The 10457-nt window shown below is 39.0% G+C and overlaps 1 protein-coding gene across 1 annotated transcript; it reads right to left on the bottom strand.

Moving 5' to 3' along the window:
- Nucleotides 1-1908: 1908 nt before the first annotated feature.
- LOC122156467 (geranylgeranyl transferase type-1 subunit beta-like) lies at nt 1909-9641 on the bottom strand (the record flags this gene model as incomplete). The annotated part of the gene is given in 5 exon segments (XM_042811213.1): nt 1909-2488; nt 2491-2622; nt 5534-5642; nt 7426-7610; nt 9560-9641. Coding segments are annotated over 5 exon segments (564 nt in total), but the record flags the coding sequence as incomplete, so codon positions are not given.
- Nucleotides 9642-10457: the final 816 nt, after the last annotated feature.

Here is a 10457-nt window from a genome sequence, read left to right as displayed (position 1 = left end):
GGACATTAATCAGCTCGTGACTAAGGCCTTCTCTTGTCAGCATTTGCAGCACACAGATCTTCATCAGAGCAGCTGACATCACAGCACATTTTATAGACAGAAAATAAAAGGCTTCCTTTACTACATCCCTGCTTGCTCCAGATAAGGCTAGTGTCAGGAAGCTCCTTCAGCCAACCACATGCAGAAGCATGGGAAAGCCCAGTGCCTGTACTGGAAAGCCTTGCAGCTGAACAGCACTACCAGCAAAACTGTCCTTCACGTGAGCTTACAGACAGAAGGGGAGAAACAAAGAGCGATTAGGTAGAATGAAAGAACTTTCATTGGTAAAAACACTGGCTACAAGGGCTCTGTAGAATCTGCCAAACTGCCCCACGGCAGCATAACCTGCGTGTCTGCACGTTATTCTTGGCTGCTAGTCCAATCCAACATGAATTAACAGCCCTGCTGAAAACCATGTACTTTCCCTGGGCAGGACGTTTATACAGATGCCTATCAGTGTGATGCTCCTCCATGAAGAGGCTGAAGATAAAGGAGGCTTTATGATAATGGTATGGTAAGCAGTACAAAGGCTGGATTCAAAATTAAAATGTAACTTTGTTGAAGGAGCCTTATTTTGTAAGGTATGGTAGTAATTCAAAAAAAGTTGCTAAATGAAGACTCATGGAAGTTTAACACCAAATAAATACAGCTCTTTGCTTAGGAAGATCTCCAAATTACCCTAAAGTAGGAAATTTCAACAGCATTTCAGTATATTTAGCTTCCCAGGCTGCATAACTACCATTCCCACTTCGCACTGAGGTAACAAACATAAAAGATGTGCTTTGCCTTCAAGGCATTTTCCTTTCAAGTTGTGCTTTTGTGGATTCCTTGTAAAATGATAAGGATACTCTCTCACAGGGGCAGAGCCTGTGTAACACATGCTGCTGGATGGAAACTCAGCAATGGCTCTTATAGAAATATCTGCACGAAGGCCTCCAGGCTGTCTTATAAGGGTATTTTAACCCTGGCACTGCTAGCTCACTGCTGTTGGAACCTGAGAGTAGCCTCCTAGTCCCAACACCCACACTCTGGTTATCACTGCTGTAAGAGTTCACAAGGAAGCCACCTTCACACACACACATACACAACCACAAATGACAAAACACAAGACTCTGCATACTGCTCCTTTCTCCTGCATGCGCATTTGAACAGCCAGGTTTAGCAAATGCTCTTTCTTTGCCACAAACCTTTCCCCTCCCATGCTTTTGAAATTCTCAACAATTGGAGGCTGAAGACTGCTCTTACACAGATTTTCTCTTCCTTGAAAAAATTCCTGCTTATTAAGACACGCCTTTTAATTCCTTGGGATCATACTCATTCTTCAGTTACCTACAATTACCACTTTTTGTCCTCTGATGAACTTTTAAAGGCTGGTCTAGCACTGCAGTTACCAAAGAAGGCATTTCACCACTGCTTCAGAAACCAAGCAGTAGTGTGGGATTTTTGTTGCCTTTTGGGGAGTGCAACGGGAGGATTTCATGCTCTGTGCTCTTTGATGCTGTTGCTGTGTTGACAGTTCTTCAGCCAGGACATGTGACAGGCTTGCAAAAAAAACCCCAAAACCAAAACACTAATGTTGAGATCTACAGCTCAGTAGAAAAAATAGTTTTCTTGCTTCACAAGGCAACAGGTCCTTGACATTTAATAAATTCAGAAATGAATTAGACAAATAGAGACCAAGAAGACAAAAACTCAGCAACTATAGCTCATGCCCTGTATCAATACAGCACGCTCTCACTAATATCCCATGAAGACAGATTTTCAAATGAAGACATTTGAGCTAACAATCCATCGCATCCATGCAGCAGGCACTCAGGAGACTTGCAAAACTCATTTAGTAAGGCCACACAACTTTAGAAGTCCAGAATATTGAATAAAATAATTTATTTGTACTTATTTGATTTTTTTTTTTTAACAAAGTTTATGGAATCTGAAAGTAGACAGTAAAAGGTAACTTTTAACTGAGATTTAATATGGGAGATTCTCTACCCAAAAATATGTAAGACATTAAAATCAAAAAGATCCCCAAGGTTTTGTGCTATACTGTATGATATGTAAACAGATTTTGAAAATACTTTGCTATTATATACTTTGACACAGTATGCACAAGTTTTAAAAAATAAAATAAAAATGAATTTCAATTGCCTCAAGGAATTTCTTAGACATAAAGCCATTTGAAGAGCCATTTACAGTCTGCAGTGACAAACTCCTATGTAATCAGAGTATCTCCTTTTTTCCCACAATGCAGAGTAACCTGCTGAAGGTAATCTCCTATCAAAGCAATGCCAGCAACACAGATCTGATTGCATGACTCCAGCACTTAAAAGAGCACATTGGTTATACATGGCTTTTAACCTTGGGCTACAATTATGCTACCAGAACTAAATTTGAGTCTAAATCAGTCGTGTAGCGATGTGCATGTTGTTTGAACACTGCTTAGAGTCCTTGTTTTCCACACCTGGTGAAGGTGGTGAAGGCGCTCAGAGGTTCTTGTGCTTACATTCAGGGCAGGATGAACTTTACAGATACCAGCTTCTCCAATTAGTGACAAGCCACAGATCCCAAAGTAGGCATGCAAAGCATCTGAAAGCAGGACAGAAAATGAAATATGAAGTCAGGCGCCTTTTTGGTTGTAGCAGACAAGTGCTCCTGGAATCCAGCACCCTGAATAATCCAACCAGGAAAACATATACGTGCTATGTTTGACGTGTGAGATTTGACATAAACAATTTCTGCTCAAAACCTCCAGCATGAACTCATGCTATACAATCTCTAAGACAGAGATGTTTTATGTTAGAGCAATTTTTGCCCACTACGTAATTTCTTCCTATTGCTCAAACCAAAAAACAAAAGAATTTGAAGAGCTAGAAATTATTTCCTTCAACAGAGCAAATGTTTTTTCCCCAAACACAGCAGAGCTTTTTGACTGACTATGTAGTGGACTGTTGATTAAAAAAAAAAATAAATAAAAAAATCAAAGGCAGCAAAAGCTGTCAAACAGCAAGACTCAGAAATATAAAATACAGAATATTTAAATAGATGTATCTATAAATATCTTGAATATATATACCATCATTTTACCTGTCTTCTCTTCATGAGCAAATACCCTTAAAACAGAAATTAATGAAGTGGCTTGATAACTGACCATGCAGTTGAATATGTTAGACAGGGAGAACTTGGCTTCAGGAGGTGCAGTATATTAACACCTGCAGACAGCTGCACTTGATGTGCACTAAAAACCATATACAAAGCTAACAGTCATATATGGCTGTTTGGTGGTTCAAAAGTTCAAGGGATGTGCAAATCCATTACAACTTAATACTTGATAGTCCTGCCAAAAACACCTTTAGAAGTCTGTGTACTCATCTGTTTCACAGTATCACAGAATGGCCTGGGTTGGAAGGGACCTCAAAGATCACGAAGCTCCAACCTCCCTGCCACAGGCAGGGCCACCAACCTCCTCATTCAAACTAGACCAGGCTGTAACTTCTTATCATTTACAAAAAACAAATGACATGCACAAGAGTTGCTGCACAACTGCCCAGGGTCATGCAGCAGTATATGTATCAACATAAAAGTTTATTAAATCTAGTCATGATTTACACCTAAGTTTGAAATAGTAAAAATAAAATCAAATGTTTTAGGTATGTGTTCTAGCACTTTGATCTGGGTAAGCAGCTAAACACCACACAGCTGCTTTCTCTCTTTTTCTCCTCTACCACCAGTGTGATAGTGGATGAAGTGAGAAAACTACTCAACTGAGATAAAGGTATCAACAGGCGAAGCAAAAGCAGCATGTGCCAGCAGAGCAAAACATGGCCTTCATTTGCTATTTCCCATTGGTAGGCAGATGCCCAGCCAGTCTCCTGAGAGCAGGGGTCATTACACATAAAGGTTACATGGAAGACAAATGGTGCAACTCACAGTTTCCCCTTCCTCTTTTATGTCTGAACATGACACTGTACTGCATGGCACACTATCCCAACACAGGCATGATCAGCCAAGTTCATCAGTAAATAAAGAACTTAATAAAACACTGTTAAGTGCTCAGTTCTGTTTTGAAGAATGAACGACAAAGCCAACACCCATGCCACCTCGACAAAACAGCAATAATACTATGCTACCACTGTGATATTCCAAAGGTTTATCAGACAGAAACCATTCCTACGTTTGACAAACGTAGAGATCATTATAAAGAAAACAGTTGTGTTTTGATTCACATTGCTTTTTTCTGATAACAAAGCTTTGGACAACAGCGATGCTGCACAACACAAATGCTTGTGTTAGTGAAGTCTGAAATCTTGGTTGTGGAAAACATACAAACATTGAAACAGACAGCTTGCTTTTCAGTTACTGGGCTGTAGGAAAATCAGTTGTGTACATGACATTGAAATTACGGATACATAGAAAGAAAGAAATTTTGTAAAGTTGCTTTTATACTCATTCTTCAGATTAGAGATGCACTAACATTTCTTTCCTTCTTCCAAAACATGCACACAGACTTCTGACACCATCTGCCTGATGAAGGAATCTCGCAATAAACATGCTTCTTTTCTTCCCTTGGAAAAAATCCTAGAGCTCTTAAATTCAGTAGTACCAAACTGATTTTTATATCACTGATAAATAAGTAAATAACAAAAATTTCCTGAAAGTGACAGTTTTTTATAAGGCACACATTATATAGGTTGTCATAGCTACAAAAAAATTGGAATGCCAGCAAAACTTCTGTACATCCAAAGAACAATCTGGTAGCTTCTTAGTACCCTAGTTCAGACCTCCTGCTCCCTTTCTGTTGGGCAGTCAGGACATTCAAGTTCGAAAGCAGATTACTCTTGTGAGTAAAGGTAAGACAAGCAAAAGCTTGTTGTATGGGAAACAGCAGGTGTTCAGGCAGGAATGTCACATTAATGAATGACAAACAGAATTATTTTCTCCAAGTGATTCTGACTGGTCTACATACTACAGAGCTTTAAAAATAGCTAGACCTCAGAAACCCAAAGTGGCATTCAAGGGAACAGAGGGCATCTATCCATCCATTTACCCCCTGTAAAGCCTATGACAGCCTATGACAGGTCATACTTTGAGTAGATTATTTTATAGATTATTTTAAAATATAGCAGCTTCTGAATGAACTTCAAAAGGATTACCTTATCAAGGAAATAAGCAGTCTGAAATAGTTTGCTCAAACCATTCATGAATTTATCCACTGAATGTTATTTAATTGAACAGTTCAATAAACACAGAAAAGCTTGTCCAGCTCTAAGCAGATAGTGACACTCCTTCAGAAACTAGAAAACCACCACCTGCTTTCCCTTTAAACCATGAAAATCTCATTATAATTCTTATTTTCTTCTTCTTTTTTTTTTTTTTTTTTCAATATAGTTTTTGAAGTAGAATGGAGAAAAATCTTTCCTTATATCCCTCAGATGTCTGACTGCTGGAATGTACTTTCAGCTTTAAGTATGCTCATAATGATTTTGAAAAGGAATTTTACCTGGATGGCTATCTGGCCACTTGGCAAATACACCAACGAGGCGATCTTGAGTTGAGAGGATGTAGTTTCTGTTTTTCTCAAAATTTGTGTAGTGGAATAAGTTCAAGAGCTGAAAATAAGTTAGACAGTAAGATACCAAATCTTAGTGTATTATTAACATTAAAATACAGTACCTATGTAAGGAGATATGTAGGGCAATTTAGCATTAACTTGGTAAGACTGTTTGCAAGACAAAAGACCTTTACAGATCTATGCACATTTCTGTACTCATGCCAAAGATAAAACTCCTCCTTGCAACGAAAAAATATCATGTTTAAGGATAAGGAACTGGAGATGCTTGTCAACAGGTAGTGGAACATGAGCCAGCAGTGTGCCTAAGTGGCCAAGAAGCCAACAGCATCACAGAGCCATCACAGAATTGTTTGAGTTGGAAGGGACCTTTAAATACCACCTAGTCCAACTCCCCTCCAATGAACAAGGACATCTACAGGTTGCTCCATACAACCTGACTGTCTTCAAGGATGGGGCATCCAGCACATCTCTGTGCAAACTGTTCCAATCCTTCACTACCATTACTGTAAAATTCTTTTTTTCTTATATCCAATCTTTCATCTCCTTCATTTAGCTTGAAATCATTTCTCCTTGTCTTATGACAACAGATTCTGCTAAAGAGTTTGTCCCCTTCTTTCTTACAGCCCCCCCTTTAGATACTGAAAGGCCATTCTCATGTCACCTCAGGGCCTTCTCTTCCCTCTGCACAGTCCCAGCTCTCTCAGCCTGTCTTCAGAGGGGAGGTATTCCATCCCTTGGATCATTTTTATGACTCTTCTTCTGGAAATGCTCTAATAGGTTCATGTCTCTACTGCACTGAGGATTCCATACCTGGATGCAGAGTACACAGCCAGGATCACCTCATTCGCCCTGCTGGCCATACAGCCCAGGATACAGCTGGCTTTCTGGGCTGCGAGGGCACATCGCTCACTCATGTCCAGCTTCCCATCCACAGTATCCCTAGGTCCTTTTTGGCAGGTCTGTACTCTATCCTTTAGTCTCCCACCTTGTATTGATAGAAGGAATTGCATAAAACCAGGTGCAAGATGTTGAATTTGGCTTTATTAAGCCTCATATGTTCTCTTGGGCTCACTGCTTAACCCTATCTAGCTGTCTCTCTGGATGGCATCCTTTCCTTCATGGGGATGAACAGGCACTAGCACCTTTCTTCCAGTTACCATGGACTTCTCCTGACTACTGTGACTTTTCAAATATCATTAAGAGTGGCTTGATGACTGTATCAGCCAATTCTCTCAGGATTCTGAGATGCATCTTGCTGGGATACCCAAACACTTCAATGTTCAGGTTCCTCAGGTGATCATGAACCTGATTTTTGCTTTCAATGGGAGGGATGTCGCTCCCCAGTGCTCCCCTTCCAACCCATGTGCTCAGGGGGTATATGAAGAGTAGCTGCCAAAAAAGCTGTTGAATTCATTAGCCTTCTCCTTGTCTATTGTTGCCAGCCTGCCTATCGCTCACTGCTGGTGAAATGCCTTCTTGGACTTTTCTTTTCTGCTTGCCTACAGAAACTTCACATTTCCATTCTGTTCTTCATTGCACTCCTTGTTAAGTCCAGTTCTAGCTGGGCCTTGGCCTTCCTGACCCCATCCCTACACAGTCTAGCAGAAAGAAGGAGTACTGAACAAGCTGCTCAGGGAAAGAGTGGTGTTACCATTCCTTGAGGTGCCATGTAGATGTGGCATTTATGGACATATTTTAGTGGGCATGGAGGTTTTGGGTTGATATTTGGACTTCATGATCTCAGAATCATTAAGGTTGGAAAAGACTTCTATGAAATGAAAACAATTTCATAATGGTCCTTTATTTGTTTTGTACACTACCTTCAATGTTGCTCCCACCCAAAAGGAATAGCAAATGTCTACAGGTTTGTTGGGTCGTCCATGGTAGCCATTTTGTTGTCTCATTACACACCACCTTCCTATTCTGCTTAGTTCTTTTCCTGAAAAAACTTCCTCCAATTTACCCATCAAGCACAGCGATGCAATACCACAAAACATAGACCCACCTGTGAAGAAACAGATGTTGCAATGTTTAGATGTACAGATTTTCACAGAAGCCTGTATAATCTCAAGCAGAATGAAGTAGTGTTTAGTAGAACTTGTAGAACTACAATCAGTAGTAAAAATTAAATCAATGGATTCTAAAAGTATGAAAGTTTAAAAGAGCATGAAAGTCTAAAACCTAACAAATAAATGCACTTTACTTCATCATACATACTGAAGGAAAAAGAAACACCAGAGGAAAAAAATACTGCTCACATAAGCCTGAATCAATTTTCTTAAAGCCGGAGGGACTCTCAGTGCTGTGCAATTTGGATTACACAGCAGTTCAAGAACAAATAAATGGTAATGCAATAGAAAACATTTTTTTAATATTAAACTTACAGAAGAAAACCTATTGGGAAGTTAGCAATCAGACTGAAGCAGAGACGTCAAAAGCAGTGTCAGAATACAATCCCTAAAAGAAGAAAAACAGAACTGCCTGATGAAGAGCAGAAAGCCCCATATATATGTATTGAAAAAAAAAAAAAGAAATTGGAAAAAAAAAAAGCACTGTTAGTGTACTATTAGTACAGTTGGTAGCAACCAATACAAGTTATCTTTCTAAGTAAGAAATTAGAAAAGAAACTCATGTTGTTTGTGTATCACTGTTGTCTGAGTCTGTTATCTGTAATGACAAAATTACAGCCTGGGAAGTAACACACAGAAACTGCTGATGTAAGATTTGGGGGCCAATGTTGCTCACACTGCTTTGGTGTCAGAAAATCCCATTCACTGTACAGTTCCTTTCATTCTGATGCTGAAACACCGTAACTGAAGCAATGCTATCACTAAATTCTACTGTAATTCAGTTCAACAACTAGGGGAATAACTTCAGTTTTTCAACTTTATCCTCTCTGAATGAAGAATACAGTTTGAATACTACAAAAGTTCAGTTCCAAGGATAAATCTAGAAAACACTGGATAGACTTAATGTCACATAAAAATAAAAAGCTTCTTTATCAGGAAGAGATAACTATTTCACCACACACACAGCTACTTTACTTAGCAACATCTTGGAAATTTCTATCTTCACAGCTACCATCTGTGTACAAAACTTAAATGTCATTTCAAGATTTGGGGCCACAGTCTGTCAAAGGAAATGTTTCTGGGTCTTACTAATAGCTGCTGAAATTGGAGATTATCTGTTGCCTTTGCTTCGGCAACCTCTGAATTATGTCCCGTCGTGAAGTGCTCAGACAGCCACGGCCAAATCACACGCTTTTATGACACCAATGTGGTGAGAGGCAAATGGCGTTTATTGCAAGCAACACACTCTTCTTATAGTTGTCCCTTATTTCACAGTGCTACCAATCACCCGTGTTACGGTTATCTGTGCCCAATAGACGTGTGGCATGTCTTGTCTTGCCATGTCTCATCATGGTTTCTCATGAGTCAAGGAGCCCCCGCAGAGGCTGATGACTGTTACAGCCCCCCTTTCACGTATTCGCTAGCCACGCAAGGGACCCACACAGATTACGCCTGGTTACGCCTGGTGACCTTGACAGCCCCCGCTTTACGTATTTCGTCGACTACATCTCTAACTTGCGTATTTTGTTAACTACAATTATCAGGTGCAATGCATAAAATCTCTTGCTGATAAATCCACAGAGTCACAACAGTACACGCAGAAAAGGTTTGCTCTGTCAGCAAGACAGAGTACAGAGGCAACATCTTTCAAGGTTCTTCAAGCGAAAAATAATGGAGCTGATATAGGAACAGTCCATCTGTTCTGATACTAAGCAGAAACTAAGGGAAGAAGGACAGTATTCTGAGGCATGTTTTTTATTTGCTCCTCTTCATCCCATTTCTTGAAAAGCAGAAAAGAAATAAAGGCATGACATAACCTGAATTTCTTACAGCATTTCTCAATTATAGTTTTAAAAAGAGGTGCAGAACATTCTGACATTCTTACCATGAGATTCGAGTCCTGCTCCTTGTGCCAGGCCATTATCATAAGACTGAAGAAAAAATTGTAATGAACCAGTTACTTCAGAGACAAATTACTTTTAAGGACATTGCAATTTCTCAGTTTAACAGCAAAATCATTATCAGACTACAACTACCATTTAAAATTAGCTAAATTCTGAGCCTACACCTCAAAACGCTCTTAGTACAAGACAGTTAACAAATGTTTCAGTTCAGTAAAGACAGATTTAAGACTGTAATTGAGCTCATTTTAGTTACAATATATGGTAAAGGTCTGAAATGAACAAACATTTCTTTGTCAAAAGAGGTAGAGCATGTCATTAAATTAAAAAAAACCAAGCAAATATCTTTTTGTCTTTATATAAAGGGAGAATTGACAGGTATTTCCAATCAAAATGGAATGCATAAATGAAATCTTGTCTTTAACTGAAAAGCTTTTAAAGCCTTTTTATTTAAGAAGTGTTCATACAATATTTAATAACCAATAAACTGTCACTGGACAAATACCAAACTTTTTAGAGGAAACACAAATTATTGAACATTTTATGTTTAACTTTCGAAGTTAAATTAGAGTGCTCCTACTGGCCAACTAATGATTGGTTCATGTTCTCATTAAACAGCCTTTTTTTCTTTTTTTTTGCCAAGTTCCAACTATAAATTTCTCATGCTTTCTTCACAATGTTTAGCAGAGGCTACAAGATACAGAGCATCTTGACAGAGCACTGCTGACTCCTACAGTCACAGCTGAAGAACATTTAGCACTCTTTAGGTTTAACCTAAAATTATTTTACAGATCTGTTGTCAAAGATCCCTTTGGGGAGGAAAGAAGAAACAGAAGTAGATGCAGAAGCTGCAACACATTTAAACACATTTCTTAGTTTTTG

This window comes from Centrocercus urophasianus, unplaced genomic scaffold (assembly GCF_019232065.1).
Source record: "Centrocercus urophasianus isolate 14NV4802_14NV808 unplaced genomic scaffold, USGS_Curo_1.0 seq_1217, whole genome shotgun sequence".
In the NCBI taxonomy this organism is placed as follows: Eukaryota; Metazoa; Chordata; class Aves; order Galliformes; family Phasianidae; genus Centrocercus; species Centrocercus urophasianus.
Note: the sequence above shows the minus strand (reverse complement) of the source record. Positions and strands in the feature narration are given on the sequence as shown.